Below are 17,450 nucleotides of genomic sequence, written 5' to 3' on the forward strand. Positions count from 1 at the left end.
AACATCCAGTGAGATCATCAAGTTTGCAGACGACACAAAGCTATGCCGGGCAATCAGATCGCAGAAGGATAGCGAGGAACTCCAAAGTAACTTGTCTCAGTTAGAGAAATGGGCGGAGAAATGGCAGATGAAGTTTAATGTGGAAAAGTGCAAAGTAATGCATTTAGGCAGAAAGAACAAGGAACACGAGTATAGAATGTCAGGTGCAACTCTGGGTAAGAGCGAACAAGAAAAGGACCTGGGTGTACTGATAGATAGGACCCTGAAACCATCGGCACAATGCGCGGCAGCAGCAAAGAAAGCAAATAGAATGTTAGGCATGATAAAGAAAGGAATCACGAGTAGATCGGAGAAAGTTATAATGCTGCTATATAGGGCGATGGCCAGACCACACTTGGAATACTGTGTCCAACATTGGTCTCCCAACCTAAAGAAGGATATAAAACTGCTGGAGAGGGTGCAGAGACGAGCAATGAAGCTAATAAAAGGTATGGAGAATTTGGAATACGAGTAACGACTTAAGAGACTGGGATTGTTCTCCCTTGAGAAAAGGAGAATGCGAGAGGATATGATTGAGACTTTCAAAATATTGAAAGGAATCGACAAAATAGAGCAGGAAAAAAAATCTGTCTACTGGTGGGTGGATACAACCTACTTGTTTGGATTCATCTTCTGCTGATAAAGAAATATGGTTCATAAACACTAAGAAGATAACAAGGGTTACTCAATCCAGACTAGATGTTTAAGCAATAACTACATCACTTTCTGAAAACCAAGACTGAATTGTCAGGTCCTCTCCGAGATCAAAGGCCTCCACCAAATCCAGATCCAGTCTCCCTAGACATGAAGCAGTGTCTCTTGCTACTGAGGACCCAGACTGGGAACGTAAAGGCATTGATACAGAGCCCTTGTCATCCCAGTCCTCCTCAGACTGGACCTCCCTGTCTTGCGCATGGCACTGTTGCTGGGGAATTACACTCTTAGAAGTGGGGGAACCCCAGGCACCAATCACAATCCGCAAGGGTTCCATGCAGCCCTTGTTAATTATGTGAGCTTCAAACATCATATTGATGAATTGGGGGGAAACCTTGTCCAGGACGTCCAGACGGCCCCTGCGGACGCTCCTGTGCTCATTTCTGGGGTTTTGTGGCATCAAACACGGTTGCACTTTGCTTGTGATGCACGTTTGCTGCTCCCCAGCTCAAACCTGAACTTTTTGCTTAGTTCTCGCACCAAGCCATTAGCACCTCCCCTCCAGGAACTAGAGGTGGCTAAGCAGGCGGCTCCTGCCCCCCCCCCCCCCCCACATGGAACACAGATGATCCTCAGACAGTCATCCAGCGCAAATGTTGCTTGAATGCAAGATATCTAAGCCTGAGTCCATCATACCTATTTTTGATTAAGAGAGATGTTTTGAGGCAGATAAAGGCTTTTCTTTTCAAATCAGAAATCCAAGATGGCCACCATGGCAGCGATTTTAGCACAAAAAAGGGCCTGTAGGAGCTAAGCTGGGGTCCAAAAACTAGAGATTTGGGGATTTTAGAGGTGGGGGACCCTGGCTCTAACTTCAGAACCCCAAAAATCCACTTTTAAAGCCCCCTACCCATACTGATTTTATATTAAAGGCTGTCAGCCTGTTACTCACTGTGCCGTGCTGTGTGGTGAAGCTGCAGACAGCTTACAGCAGCGGTCTCAAACTCAAACCCTTTGCAGGGCCACATTTTGGATTTGTAGGTACTTGGAGGGCCCCAGAAAAAATAGTTATGTCTTATTAAAGAAATGATAATTTTGCATAAGGTAAAACTCTTTATAGTTTATAAATCTTTCCTTTTGGCTAAGTCTTAAAAATAATACATTACATTAGTGACTTCTATTCTGCCTGTACCTTGCATTTCTAGGCAGATTACAAAAGAGCTAACTGGACATTTCCAGATAGTTACAGTTTTTTGTTAAAAGTGAGATAAGAAAGCTGGATATTTCCAGGAGAAATTGCGAATTCGATAACAAATAAGATAAGTGGACATTTCTAGGCAATATTACAAATAGGATAACAATTTTTTGTTACAAGTGAGATACAAAAGCTGGATATTTCCAGGAGAAATTGCAAATTAGATAACAAATAAGTTAAGTGGACATTTCTAGGCAATATTACAAATGGGAAACAATTGGGAGAGCTGGACATTTCCAGGAGCTTTACATTTTAGGGGACTGTAATCTTGGTTGATATTTTGAAGAGGAAAAGATTACCAGAGAAGTGGAGGCTTTGAGAGGGGATTTTACCAGGGAGGAGAGGAGTGAGGGTGAGAGTTAAGGTGTCTGGACAAACTTCTTGAATAGCTGGGTTTTGATCTCTCTTCGAAATGTTTTGAGGTTGCTCATTGTTGTCAGCAGGTTGGAAATGGAGTGGTCGAGTTTTGCTGCTTGTATTGCAAGTAGGTTGTCAAACATCTTCTTGCGCTTTGTACCTTTGAGTGGAGGATAGGTAAATGGGGTCAGAATTCTTCTTTGTCTAGTGGTGAGGGTCTGATTTAAGCGGTTGTTAAGGTAGGGGGGGGGCAGAGCCATTTAATGCTTTGAATAAAAAGCAGTAAAGTTTGAATTGAATTCATGCCTGTATTGGTAACCAGTGTGAGTCTAGGTAAGCAGTGGTGATGTGGTCATATTTTCTCAGTGAGTAGATCAATCCGAGAGCGGTGTTTTGTATAGTCTGCAATTGTTTTAGCATGTTGGCTGGGCATGGCAGATAGAGGGAATTGCAATAGTCCATAGACCTAAGACTAGGGATTGGACAATGAGCCTATATTGCTCTTAAGTCGAAGAATTTTCTTATTTTACGTAGATTTCTCATGGTTAAAAAAGCTTTCTGTGTTGTCTTATTGATTTGGGCCTGCATTGTGCAGCATCTGTCTATCATTACTCCTAGGAGTTTGAGTTCAGGCTGTATTGGGTATTTGGTGGCCTTAATTTCTAATTCTGTGATGGTGGGGGTTTTGGCCTTTTCGAGCAGAAGGAATTTTGCTTTGTCTGTGTTTAGTTTCAGTTTGTGGGCTACCATCCATTTTTCCACTACATCTAGTGTTTTTTCCAGTTTTATTGTTGAGGTGGGATCTGGTGAGTCAAAGGGGAGGAGTATGGAGATGTCATCTGCGTAGCTGAAAGATGTTACATTTAAGTTGTCTAAAGTGGTTCCGAGGAAGGAGATAAAGAGGTTGAAGAGCGTAGGTGATAGTGGAGATTCTTGTGGAACTCCACAGGGGTTGGACCATGGGTCTGATTTGTGATTGTTGGACTTTACTCTGTAGGTTCTTGATTTTAGGAATCCTTGGAACCAGTTGTATACCCTGCCTGCGATCCCTATGGCTTCAAGTATCTGTAGTAGTATGGAGTGGTTGACCAGGTCAAATGCAGCAGAGAGATCTAGTTGAATTATCAGCATCTTTTTGCCTTTGCTAAGGTGCTGTTGAGCTGTGTCTAGTAGGGTTACTAGTAGTGTCTCTGTGCTGTGGTTGATTCGGAATCCTGATTGTGAAGGATGAAGTAGGTTGGGGTCTTCCAGGTAGCTAGTGAGGAATTGTGCGACTAGATCTTCTATTATTTTAACGTATATTGGTATTGAAGCGATGGGTCTGTAGTTGGAGGGGATGTCTATTGGGCCTTTGTGGTCTTTCACAATTGGGGTGATTATGATCTCTCCTAGGTCCTGTGGGAATTGTCCTTCCGTTAGCGTGGTTTGTATCCATTGCATGAGGCTAGCTTTGAATTTGGTGGAGGCGTTTGCTATCAGGTATGTGGGACAATTGTTTAGGTCCCATGATGCTTGGCTGTATTTTTTATAGAGTCGATTCAAGTCAGACCAATGTACTACTGGGAAGTTGGTCCAGCTTCTGTCAGCGGCGATGGCTTCTCCTATTGTGGGGTTTGTAGTTATTTCTTCGAGGTGGGTGTGTGTGTTGTTGAAGGTGGTTCTGATCTTGGTGATCTTGTTTTTGAAGTGGTCTGCAAGTAGAATGGCTGTCGGTAGATGATTTCCTTGTGTAGCTAGGAAAGGTTTGGTATCAGTGAGGTTTTTTACTAGATTGAATAGGTCTTGGATGTCCATGCTTACCATTTTGGAGTAGTAGGCTTTCCGTTTTTCCTTGAGTTTGATCTTATATTGTTTGATTAGGCTTCTCTATGCTATTTTGGTGTGTTCTAGGTTCTTTATTTTCCATTCTCTTTCTAGTTGTCTGCACTGCTTTTTTAATTGGAGAAGTTTGGTGTTGAACCATTTGTCTGATGGTCTGCTGATTCTAAGTTTTAGTTTTTCTGGAGCGAGCTCGTTCAGAATGGTTTCGCTTAAGGTTCGCCATTGGTGTATGAATTCATTGGGGGCTATGGTATCGATTAAGAGGTCTGCTTTGTCCCAGAATGTGATGGGTTCAATTTTTTGGCGTGTTATGAAGGGGGTTTTGGGGGGATGTAGTTTGTTGTTGCATTGAGCCCAGTTGATGTTAAAGGTGTATGTATAGTGGTTTGACCAGAGGAAGGGGTACCAGGCCCCGTTTGAGATGTGGATTTCGGGATTGTGAGAGTTTTGGGTCATGTATGCTGCGATATCTAGTTGGTGGCCTTTTTCATGTGTGGGTTGGGGGTTAAGAATCTGGTAGGTTAGTGTTTTGAGGTATGAAAGTATTTTTTCGACTTGTTTGGAGGTATGGTCTTCTAGATGGAGGTTTATGTCTCCAAGAAGCAGGTTATGAGGTGATGTTAGAGAGTTCTGGTAAATGAAATCCTCAAGTACTTGTTTATTTGCGTTTCATTTTCCTGGTGTTATGTAACATAGAATGCAGGTCAGGGTACCCTTGAGTGTGTCGTCGGATAGTTGGCAGGCTAGAAGATCCAAATGGGGGGTGGAATGTTTGTCTAGGACTTTTATGTTGAAGTTGTTTTTGGCTAGGATGGCCAGACCTCCTCCTCGCTTTTTTTCTCGGCAGACCAATTCTAATTTGTATCCCTTAGGGCAGAGTTCTGTAATGCAGAGGTCTGAGTCGGAGGTAAACCAGGTTTCGGCTAGGAATAGGCAACCTAACTGTTCTGTGACTATCCAGTCCTTTATTAGGTCTGCTTTTGGGCCTATCGATCTAATGTTCATATATGCACAAGCTATTGGGGTGTATCTTACATGGAGAAAGGAGGTGCATTTTGGATGGAGGAGGTTTCTTGGTTGAGGTTGGGTGTTGTTGTCTGTTGACCTTGGTTTGGGAGGTGGTCTTTTTCCCCAGCTGGTAGGGATGCTTTTTTGGGTGAATGTAGAGCAGTCTAACAGAATTCTGGGAGAGTTGAGTTTCCTGGTTGGTTGTGTATGTCTGTAGGATTCTGTTAGGACTGGGATAGAGGATGTATGGTACCCTGCTGTTTTCCGGTTTGTTAGGAATAGTAACATAGTAGATGACGGCAGATAAAGACCCGAATGGTCCATCCAGTCTGCCCAACCTGATTCAATTTAAATTTTTTAATTTTTTCTTCTTAGCTATTTCTGGGCAAGAATCCAAAGCTTTACCCTGTACTGTGTTTGGGTTCCAACTGCTGAAATCTCTGTTAAGACTTACTCCAGCCCATCTACATCCTCCCAGCCTTGAAGCCCTCCCCAGCCCATCCTCCACCAAAAGGCCATATACAGACACAGACCATGCAAGTCTGCCCAGTACTGGCCTTAGTTCAATATTTAATAATCCTCTGTGTTCATCCCACGCTTCTTTGAACTCTTGGAACACAAGGCGAGGAGACCAAAAATAGTGAACAGGAAGAGTAGTAGATGGACGAGTATGAGTTTTGTTGTACAGGGTGTCATTGTATTGTTGTGTACGGTAAAGGTTCTGCTTTGCCTGAAAGCTGTGCGCGAGGTGCAAGTTTCTGAAAGGTATAGAGGTATATTGGAGAAGAATTGAGGTGGAGAGGAGGTAAGAGGCGGCTCCCTTCCTCTCTTCCCTTTTTTGGTCTCTTTGCTGGGCTGATCGGTTGTAGGGGATAGATCTGCTGTGGGTTTTATCTTTAGGGACTAGAGAAAGAAGAGAAGAGGTGGTTGGCTGTGGGGAGGAGGTGGAGCAGGGATCGCTCACCCTGCAGGCAGGGCCGATGGTGTCTCTCTCTCTCTCTTTGGCGGCGTGGGCTGGTTCCCGCTGCTGAATCTCGACGGAAAAAGTCTCCTCTCCCGGCTGGCTGTGGAGAGGAGGCGGAGCGGGGCTTGCTCACCCTGCAGGCAGGGCCGATGGTGTCTCTCGCTCTCTTTGGCGGCGTGGGCTCAGGGCATGTCTGGAAGCTCTGCACTATTGTAATTTACAGCTAAAGAGACATATGATAAAGAAACTGTTTTATTTTACTTTTGTGATTATGATAAACATACTGAGGGCCTCAAAATAGTACCTGGCAGCCTTCGATACCATAGATCATGAAATTCTTCTCAATCGTCTACAATCACTAGGGGTAGAGGGCCAAGTCTTACAATGGCTAACTTCCTTTTTATCGGATCGTCTCTCTAGAGTTAAATTCAATGAATCCTATTCCGAATTCTTCTCCTCATCTTTTGGAGTTCCACAAGGATCAATACTCTCTCCTCTTCTATTCAACATTTTCCTATCCCCACTTATTACCATGTCACAATCACTAGGATTTACAACCTTTTCTTACGCTGACGACATTCAGCTAATGCACCCTCTCAATCCAGAAAACACTGCAGAAATAAAAATAATCAATGACAAATTAGAAAAAATTAAAAACTGGCTAAAAAATAACAAACTGGCTCTAAACACTCAAAAAACAAAATCCATGCTTTTCACTTGGAAAAGAGATATATTCCAAAAAATACCATTCACACTTGACAATATTCCTATAGAACCGGTACCTAAGCTAAAAATCCTAGGTGTAACAATTGATGTAGATCTATCTTATCATGATCATATCAGTGTAATAGTCAAATCATGCTTTTACAGACTACGGCTTTTACGTTCAATCTCTACATTCTTGGATACTAAATCTCTCAATATTTTAGTACACTCTCTTATTATTTCCAAACTGGACTACTGCAATTCTCTTCTAATTAATATAACTCAAAAAGAAAATAGACGTCTCCAAATTATCCAAAATACAGCAATCAAACTAATTCATAACGCAAAGAAATTTGACCATGTCACCCCCTTATTAATTAAATCACACTGGCTTCCTATAGCCCATCGAATTACGTTTAAAATTTTATTTCTGGTTTACAAAACTTTAACCTTCAGTGAACCTCAATATATTGCAAAAATGATTGTCCCACACAAAACTTCTCGTTCTCTTAGATCCTCTTCATCACAATTGCTCTCAGTCCCTTCATTAAAAGTCATAGGCACTAGGCGAAATGATATATTTTCTGTAAAAGCCCCTACATTGTGGAACTCCCTTCCAAATTTCATTAAAAACGAAACTGACCTTGTTGCGTTTAAGAAAATTTTAAAAACTTACCTATTTCAAGACGCATTTGACATATGAAATATCACCTTTTAAGGTCCAATATTCTTCCCATCTCATCCTAACCCATTATTACCCGATGTGCTTTCCCTTTGATGTCAATTTCTAACAAAGAACAACATTGTAACTTTTCCCCTTTCCTCCCACCCCCTCCTGTTCGTCTAATTTTGTCTGTCTTATGAGTGACTACTGTAAATTAAATGTATTACCACATTCTGATGGTTTTTAACACTGTACATCGCTTAGATATTATTATAAGCGATTCATCAAATAAAGGTCAAACTTGAAACTTGAAACACATGTGGCCCCTGGGTCGCAAGTTTGAGACCACTGGCTTACAGAGAGAACTTCTGCCTCAAACAAGCATGGAATCTGGACTGCTTGTTTCTTCAGACTTCATCTCAGACCCAACAACCGTCCGGTGACCTGAAATACCCCCTGAACCTTGCACACGCAGTGGGTGAAGGAAAACAGTTGGCCCCAATCCTGGAAAAAAAAACACCACTCAGCCTGCTTTCAATCCGCCTGCAGACAGAACCAGGAGCAAGCGCTGCTTCCAAGGGACCGATCCCTGAGCTCTCGGACTGTTAGTGCAGACTGTCCAAGTGTGTGCCACTGCAAGGCAATCTGAAAGGGGAAGGGGTAAAACGCGGACCTCACGGATCTAAAACCACATGTCCTTAAAAATCTGAGGTCCATGCCACTTGTAGTTGGTTTCTGGCTCTGACAGACCTCGGTGACATTTTAGCGCTAACAGATCCTAATACTTTTCCCTCTCTATGCTGAGATGGATCCGTCAGCGCTAAATTGTCATTGAGGTCTATCAGAGCCAGAGACTAACTACAAGTGGCACAGACCTCAGATTTTTAAGAATGTATGGTTTTAGATCAGCGAGGTCCGTCAGGTCTGCATTTTACCCCTTCCCATCTGAAAGCAGACCCTGGACCTCAGAGTCTGTGCTGTCCCACAGCCAGAGATGTCCCCAGACTGGGATCATCTGCAGCATCAAAAAAGCCTCGCCAATGGTAAGCCAAAAAAATCAATTTAATGGAACCCCCCCCCAACACACACACACACACACACACACACATGCTATTGAGGCTGTCTACAATAATTCTTGCAGGAATAAGATTGACTGCCTGAACGTTCAGGAATAATGTGTCTGTTGCACTTTTATAAAAAGTTATGGTTCCAAGCAGTCCTTTTCCAAGGTCACAAAGAACAGAGAATGCTTCAATCTAGCTGCGATTTCTGCTTATGAACCTACTTATCGTCTAGGTCTAGGCGATCTGTTAAAACCGAGCAGAATCACCCGCCCAGGGGGAACAACAGAAAGGGCTGTGGGGGTTTTAGCGTCGCAGTATGAACGCTGCCTGAGTCAAGAGCTGTTTCTGCCCCCCCCCCTTTTACCCCAGGCTCTCTCTTTCTCTCTCCCCCTCCTTACCGCTCCTCGTTTTCCTCTCAGGCGCAGCGCGAGCCTTCTGACCTCACTTTCAAAATTTGAAAACTCGGGGAATTAGCGCCAACATCCGTTGGACCAATGGGAAACGACGATAGGCCGCGTCACCCACGCGACCGAGCAAACCCTCTCCCTCCACTTACTCCCCACCTGCACTGAGCAGCAGCCTATCCCACAATGCTTTGCTGCAAGAGGCGGTCCTGACGGACGGAAAGATGGCGACTGGGATGGGCAGTAAGTATTGAGAGTAGCGGGGAAAGGACCAGGAGCACAGAAGTAGCAAAAGACCGGAAAGTCTGATAGGAGCGGTTACTGTCCCGAGGTCAGGGGTCAAAAACGCGTCTGTTACGCTGCCGACGGGGAATCGTCAGGAAGGAAAGATGGCGGACGCTGTCAGTCAGGCAGTGCTGGAGCTGCTGTGTGATCAGCAACCTTGCCTCTGTCATATTCATTTTAAATCTAGTCAAGGCACGAGTTAACCCAATAAAACAGGTGTGGGCTCACTCGTTTGTTAATCGTTAGGAAAGAACCCAGCAACCACAGTAAACATGAGAACATAAGAATAGCCTTATTGGGTCCATCCAGTCCAGTAGCCCGTCTTCATGGTGGCCAATCCAAGTCAGAAGTACCTGGCAAATACCCAAATAGTAGCAGCATTCCATGCTATTGGTCCAGGGCAAACAGTGGCTCCCCCCATGTCTGTCTTAATAACAGACTATGGACTTTTCCTCCATGAAATTGTCCAAACCTTTTTTGAAACCAGCTATATTAACCACTCTTAACACAACCACTGGCAATGTATTCCAGAGCTTAACTATTCTCTGAGTGGAAAAAAAAAAGTCCTCCTATTTGTTATTTCCCTGTAACTTCATTGAGCCCTAAGGCTTAGCCTTTGTAATTTTTTACAGTAAAAAGTCAATCTACTTGTACCTGTTCTACACCACTCAGGATTTTGTAGACTTCAATCATATCTCCCCTCAGCCGTCTCTTAAGCTGAAGAGCCCTAACCGTTTTAGTCTTTCCTCATATGAGAGGAGTTCCATCCCCTTTAGCATCTTGGTCGCTGTTCTTTGAACCTTTTCTAGCACCACTCTATATCTTTCTTGAGAACAGCCTGTTTCTTTAGCGTCCCTCTAGATAGGATGGGTTAGTTGCGAACAGCCTGTTTATATTGCTGCCTCTGCTGACCAGCTGCCAATGCTGCTCATGTAAGGGAGGGAGGAGGGTTGGTAGGTCAAGATCGCTGCTGCTTCGAGGTGGAAGAGAGGAGGGTTGGCGGGTCACGACCTTTGCTGCTTCAGGGTGGAAGGAAGGAGGGGTGGCGGGTTAGGACCTCTGCTGCTTTGGGGAGGGAGTGGGTTGACAGGTCAGGACCACCTCCACTGATGCTTCAGGGGCTGGAAGGAGGAGGGTTTGTGGCTGACGCTGCTGCTTCGGGGGCTGGAGGGGAGGGAAAGGTTTGTCAAGTCAGGAGACAATAACGTTGGGGGTTGTTGGGTCAGGAGCACAAAAATGATTTTGGAGGATGTCAGTCAGTGGTGTAAGAGCCTTTTTGTTTTTTGTCAATTTTTTTTGCTGGTTAGTTGAATACCAGTTAACTTGGATTCTGCTGTAGTTACTAGTGGTTACTATAGGACCACTTTTTCCTACATATTTACTTCCCAGAGGATTGCAAATCAGGAAGTTACTGCCCTAAACAGAGTATTCCTAGATCTGTGCAATTATCTATATAATCAAATCCCACTACAAATTTTTTTTCCAAAGATGGGACAGACGTAGAACTAGAGGACATGAATTGAGGTTGCCAGGTGATAGAACTAGGAGTATCATGGGGAAATATTTTTTCACAGAGATATTTCATGGATGCCTGGAATGCCTTCCCAGTAGAGAAAAGGGGGCCAAAACAGTGATGGAATTTAAAACTGTGGGATAAACACAGAGGATCCCTATATAAAAAGAGGATGGATTAAAAACAAAACTTAAATGAACTTGCATTAAACAGGGCAGAGAGAGGTGTAACTTGCACAGAGCAGCAAATACAACTCTGGCTGCCTTGTTGGACAGACTGGGTAAACCATACCAAGTCTTTTATCTGCCATCACTTACTATGTTGTTATGTAGCTATATACACTATAAAGGTGATAGGATAGAAACATTCAAATAAATCAATATAAAAAATAATGCAGAAAGAGCAAACATTTCAGTGGTAATGAAATTCTAGAACTAAAGGTTATGAATGGTCCGCGCTGCTCCCGATGCTCATAGAAACTATGAGTGTCGGGACAGCGCAGGCCATTCAGCACGGCTCCCCGTGCTAGAAAACTGCTAGTGCAGTTTAATAAAAGAGGCCCTAAGTAGGCTTTCTATCACTGTAGCAGTAAATAGGTGGGCAAACTAGATTGAACCTTGCAATCATCTTCTATTTTGTAATGTTGTGTACAGGAGCACTTTGTTTCTGGAAGGGGAGGGACGTGTGTCTTGTTATATTTCACAGATAGGAAATTCATTTTGTTCTCAGATACTAAAGAAATCATTTATTTTTCTTCTTGAAGAACACAAATTAATGAGCACTGGCCCGACGGAACCTTGGTCTATCCGGGAGAAATTATGCCTGGCCTCTTCTGTCATGAGGAGTGGTGACCAGAACTGGTAAATAATGCTGGTGCAGAGTGGGTTGCAGTGGGCTTTGAAACAAATTGGAACAGAGAGGTTATAGTGAGATTGATACATTTTAGTGTCCTTTACAAAGTGGGAGTCATATCCATGTATGGGCAGCATTTTCAGTGGGTTACCTAAAGGTCAGTGGATCTCCACCTGTGAGAGGGATAATCCATCCGACCAGCAGTTACTGCACTTGCAAGGATTTGCTTAGCAGTTACCAGTGCTATTTGCTAGGTGTGCTGCTCTGCTAGATCAGTAACTCTCCTTTCTCAGTGCTAGGAATTCTGCTAAGGAAGACCATGTGCTCTCAGTGTATTACCACAAGAATATACCTTTTCTGCTTGTTTGCTTACTTTCTGAAGATAGGAAGCTTATGTATGTCTGCCTATCCCCCACTGATAACTTTTTGTAACTCTAGACCAGTGTATTGCAAGCTGTGTGCCGCAACAGATTCCAGGTGTGCCCTGAGACGCAGGCAAGGAGGAGAGGCACCAGCTGACTACTTACAGGATGTGCCTTTTGCGGTGAAAGGCACACCCTGTAGGCAGTAAGCCAGTGCCAGCATCTCTCCTCCTCTCCCCGCACCTCCCCTCTTCCATGGATTCCCCACCAGTGAAGTGACAGGTTCAGAGTCGCACCAGAGGGCCTCTATGTACGTGCAGATGTCAACATGATGATGTCGCACACATCACGTTGATGTCCGCGCACTTCCGGATGCCTTCCAGCTGGGACTCCGGATTTAGTGTGCTGCTGCACTGAAAAGTTTGTGGGACACTGCTCTAGACTGGTATTTTCCTGTCAAGATTATTTTACTCTAACTAGCAGGCCGGGTACGCCTTAAGGGAGGTAACGCTGATTTGCAGGGTGATTCTAGCTGGATACCATATTTTGAGTCCAGATTAGGACTAGTATAACTGGGGTTCTATTGGCAACTTCACATTTCACCAACATTCAATAACAATATAGGCCAGAATTAGATTTCAGAACCAATAGTTTAAAAAATAATCAAAAGAAAGTCTTCAAGCAAAGGGGACAGACTCCATAAAAAAAGCAAAGAACAAAATTCAGATACTTGGTAACATAAGGAGAAATTAGACCTTGCCTGCTAATTTGCTTTCTTTTAGTCCCTTCAGACTGGCCTAGACTGATGGGTTCTAGGCTGGTTTAGAGGGACCAAAGGAAAGAAATTAGTAGGTAACGTCTAATTTTTAATTCCTTATCATCCCTCCAGACTAGCCTAAACGAATCTGTTATAAGCCAATCTGAAGAATTATCCTAGGACTCTCCAATCCCCAGAAAACTCTTGAAAACCTTTCAGAAGTGGATTGAACTCTAACTGCTTGGCCCCCATAGTTTTAAGTTTATTCATGGCTTGATATACCGACAATGGTGTTCCAACCAAGCTCACGAACAAAAGATAAGCTTCAAATCACTTTGAATGTTTTTTTGAGTCAGTACTATTTTAAGAATTTGACATAGCCATTGAATTTCACTACCTATTTATCTATTTAACTATAACACAATATACATTACATTAGGGATTTTTATTCCGCCATTACCTTGCTGTTCAAGGCTTACAAATGGTTTGTCCGGAGACTAGAAGTATTTAGGGAGTAGTTTGTACATTTCTTAGAGTTGTTAAGGATTACATCTGAGTTGACATGATATTAGAAGTTCATATGTAGTAGTAGCAGGTGATGCAGGTGTTAGTTCGGTTTTATGAATAAAACCTCATGTGGTCTCCATGGAAGGTTTTTATGCTGATGAGGTTCTCCACCTGAACACCTAAGCCACTGCTTTGGCGGTGGGAGGGATTTGTCTGAGGCTTTTCCTCCCCGAGAGGCTCTTTTTAGCTCATATTGTAGTATGCTTTTGCCTTCCACTAAATTGTTGTGAAAGTGTTTATTGTTGATATACCGACCATCACATGTATCTGGGCGGTTTACAATATTAAAAATTAGAAAGGTCTAATATAATATCCAGAGGATACCTGCTGTATCTTCTTCTTTTTTAGGATCGGTAGTTCCCTGCAGCCTTCACCTACTCCAGGGACTCTTCATTAGTGTTATAAGGGGCAGCCCAGGCTCTTTCATAGTAGCAGCACAATAGTGATAATGCTCCCAGGGATCCTCAAGCCTTTCCAGCTGAAGACTCTTGGCATCTCACTTCCTCCCTCTTCTCGGTATCTCTCTTAAATGCTTCTGTTCTTCACCAGCAGTGAGCAGGAATTCCTGCCTGCTTCTTGCACCAGCCCGAGCCCTCCCTCTGACCTAACTTCCTGTTCATGTGACCAGAAATTTACATCAGAGGGATGGTACAAGCAGTGGGTAGGAGTCCTTGATTGATACTGGTGAAGAACAAAAGGATTTAAGAGATACTGGTGTGAGGGGCATACAGATCCCTTATCACTGGAGGTGGGATGCCGGGCACCATGTAACCTTATTATGCCACTGTCTCGCCTCCTTTCTCTTAACCTATTGTGCACAGGATTTACCCAGGCACCCAGGTTAAATGGCTTCTTTTCCCCTACCTTCATGGTACGATGATTGGGGAAACAAAGATAAGAATTAAAGTGGGACTGAGGTTTTGTACCAGTTCCAATTTCCCTACGAAGGTGATCTCTTCCTATCATTACCTCACTGGTCTGGAGAGTCTTTCACTGTTCTAGAAAATAAGAAGGTGCATGCAGGTCACAATACACAGTCTACCTAAAGTTGAACCTTAAAGGTCTCTGCATATGTTAATCTGTGTGCCATTCATAGCAAAATTGTCAATGCATATTGAGAGAAGTATGACCACATTTATCTTTCCCTAATTCATTCATTCATGACTACATGCACAGCAATTTCCTTTCTTAATAACTTTTTGTTATTCATGCTTATTTTTAGGATTCATCAGGAGGACATGAGATTTCTGATGATTTTTGTTTTTTTGAACCCCATATTCCATGAAAGTATGTGATACATTTTTGGTTTTATATACAATCCAAACCAAGCTTAAGGGTCTACAAAAATCATGATTTTTTTTTTCTGAATCTACATAGGCATGCTCAGTATGATTTTGTGGGTTGAAGTTTTATGCTATGTAGGCCCAAGGTACTGGACAGTGCCAGCTGAGGCAGAGTACTATTTAATTGCTAGATAAGCTTGTTCTGATAATATCAGCATTCTTGCAATTTCATTAAGAGTTGTTGCTCTTTATTTGTTGGATTCCATAGGGTGTCAGTCAGTCGGGCCATTAAGCCCTTTGCTGAACCAGGACGTCCTCCTGACTGGTTTTCTCAGAAGGTAAAACACTCAGAAAATATTTTAAAAGTGCAGCGTTTGCTGCTGAATGATCCCAGCCACCTTGTCTTATTTTTATTTTTATTTTTTTATAATTCTTTATTCATTTTTAAAACTTTCATCAAGTGTACCTTGTCTTATTTATTTATTTATTTAGCCCAAGCTCAGAACTGGTTACATACATAATTTCAGTACAAATTTTTATCCTAACTTGATACATGCTAGGGTCTAATAATAATATGGTCATATAATGAGTCAAAATGTGTGATCATGACACCGAGGTACCCCCCCTCTTTAAACCCAGCATGCACCCAAAAAGAGGGAGAAAAAGCCTCAGACTAATGTAGCAGTATAGAACCAAAAGGTACAAATCAAAACTGCTTTTGATACTTTTACTGGCAAAAAAACTCCCTCAGGTTTAGAAAAGGGCAAAGTCACCTGGAGGCACATTCAATGACTTAGCTGACAAAAGATGACTTGAGCTCCAACGCTGTCACATCTTCTCCAATAATATACAGTTTACTGGTTACAATTTGCTATAGTTGTCTTTACGGTGCAAGTTTTTCAGTACAAGTTATATCCTAATTTGACATACAGAAAGTTACAGTGTATGAGTTATCCTTATGTGACACATACTGGTTATATTATTATTTCTAGACTGCTTTTCTAATTTTAGTTTACGGTGAATTGTATGATGATAAAGGCTCTTCTCTAAAGAGAATACAATATAGTGGGTATCGGGGTAAGAGGAGATACAGTACAATTGCTCAGGTCTCAAAGAATATCTGAGAAGTGGTATTTAAACCCTCAAGGTTTGCAGTCCATGTCTCTAACCAGTAAGTCACACAGGTACCTGTAAACTCTCTTAATACTCTGACCCTTTTGTACTTCCCCTCCACCATACACACAGCCCTTTAAAATTATGGGCATTTTTGGCCCCTGGATCAGAATTCTGAACATTCCTGTTCCCTTAGAACCTTAGTAAAATTAGGGATTGATAGCTTGATAATTGATCTGTAGCATTTCTCTTTCCCTCAATTTCATTCACCATAGCATAGCTTGTTTGCTGTCTAGGGATCAGAGCATTTATAAGAACCAGGAACTCTGACCTTGAGCTATGGAATAGCTTTCTGGTTAAGATATCAATTTCAGTGATTCATTGTTGTGGGTTTTTTTCTCTTTCCAGCACTGTGCATCTCAGTACTCGGAGCTTCTAGAGACCACTGAAACTCCCAAGTGAGTGAAGACATTTATAGCTATTCTTGTCTCCCTAATGAGGGGAACTTGGCCTGAGAAGAATTGCTTGCTATATCTTCCTTGGAAGCATTAATCTCCTGTCCTTTTGGTGATAAAAGGCTTTCCTTGTGAATATTTTGAGGGAAACTTCCTTCCCAGCAAGATTTACACTGCCCCATTTTGCCCCCCTAGGGTAACCACACTGGGAGCAGCATTTAATCTGCTCTTCTGGTGCCTCCATACCTACACTTTTTTTTTTTTTTTTATATATTTTTTATTCTTTTTTTAAATTCTTACATCAAGTGAAATACATGTAATACATTCAATTATGAAAAAACACTTGAAATTATTATTAAATGTTCTTACAATGTGAATTAAATAAACCCTTTATCAGAATTTTATATCATATTAATATTACAATAGTTTTCCCTCCCTACCCCTTCTATATGTTCTATACATGTGTTATTATATCTGATCAGTAGAATAATTTGTCAATGGTCCCCATATTTTATTAAATTTTTTAATATAACCTTGTTGTAATGCCAATACTTTTTCCATTTTATATATATGACAAATTGAATTCCACCAAAAAGTGTAATTCAATTTAGTGTAATCCTTCCAGTTCTGAGTAATTTGCTGTATGGCGACCCCTGTTAAAATTAATAAAAGTTTATTATTGCTAGCTGAAATCGGACTTTGTGTTCTCATTGCTGTTCCAAATAATATTGTATCATATGATAGTCCAACATGATTTTCTAATAAATTATTAATTTGGGGCCAAATTAATTTCCAAAAGGAATTAATGCAGGGACAAAAGATTAGTAAATGGTCCAATGTCCCCACTTCTATCCTACAATGCCAGCATCTATTAGATCTATTACTATCTAATTTTTGTAATCTCGTAGGGGTCCATAAAACTCTATGTAATATAAACAACCATGTTTGACTCATAGATGCTGATCTTGTAGTATGTATTCTCCAGGACCAAAATTTTTGCCATTGAGATGGAGAAATTATCTGTCCTATCTCAATACTCCAAATATCCCTAAGTCCTGATCTCTTTTTTTTGTTTAAAAATTTGTTTATATTCTTATACCATTTTGCGGCTTGTGGTCCAAATTATAAATAATCATATAAAGAACCAACTAAATATTGAAAGTGCAACACAAACTTAAATCCTAATCCAGGAAAAAGCCTCAGAATTGGAGTCTACGCGTAGTCCTATCATGGACTGAACTGTCAGCGTAGTAAACCACTCCACGCTCCAGTCATAGGCCAAAAAACCTGGAATCTATAACGTTTTTTTTCCCAACTAAATATTAATT

At 41.9% G+C, this 17,450-nt stretch overlaps 2 protein-coding genes across 10 annotated transcripts in view; one reads left to right on the forward strand and one right to left on the reverse strand.

Annotated features, from left to right (window-relative positions):
• Positions 1-9,306, reverse strand: part of KIF20A (kinesin family member 20A) — a 158,304-nt gene extending 148,998 nt beyond the window's left edge. For 2 of the 3 annotated variants that reach the window (XM_033927008.1, XM_033927005.1), the window contains exon 1: positions 8,930-9,088. The gene's annotated coding sequence lies outside the window, so the exon portion shown is untranslated. The other variant, XM_033927007.1, reaches the window with a different exon arrangement.
• BRD8 (bromodomain containing 8) overlaps positions 9,049-17,450 on the forward strand; it is a 107,668-nt gene continuing 99,266 nt past the window's right edge. For 4 of the 7 annotated variants that reach the window (XR_004537470.1, XR_004537471.1, XR_004537472.1 and 1 more), the window contains exons 1-4: positions 9,049-9,178; positions 11,497-11,593; positions 14,823-14,892; positions 16,076-16,125. Coding sequence is in view for 4 of the 7 variants with exons in the window: in XM_033927012.1 (XP_033782903.1) it covers positions 9,160-9,178; positions 11,497-11,593; positions 14,823-14,892; positions 16,076-16,125 (236 nt within the window). In the remaining 3 variants the exon portion in view is untranslated. Of the gene's footprint in view, positions 9,179-9,417; positions 9,437-11,496; positions 11,594-14,822; positions 14,893-16,075; positions 16,126-17,450 lie in introns of those variants that run through there. The other 3 variants (XM_033927009.1, XM_033927010.1, XM_033927011.1) reach the window with 2 other exon arrangements.

This window comes from Geotrypetes seraphini, chromosome 18 (genome assembly GCF_902459505.1).
Source record: "Geotrypetes seraphini chromosome 18, aGeoSer1.1, whole genome shotgun sequence".
NCBI classification, from domain to species: Eukaryota; Metazoa; Chordata; class Amphibia; order Gymnophiona; family Dermophiidae; genus Geotrypetes; species Geotrypetes seraphini.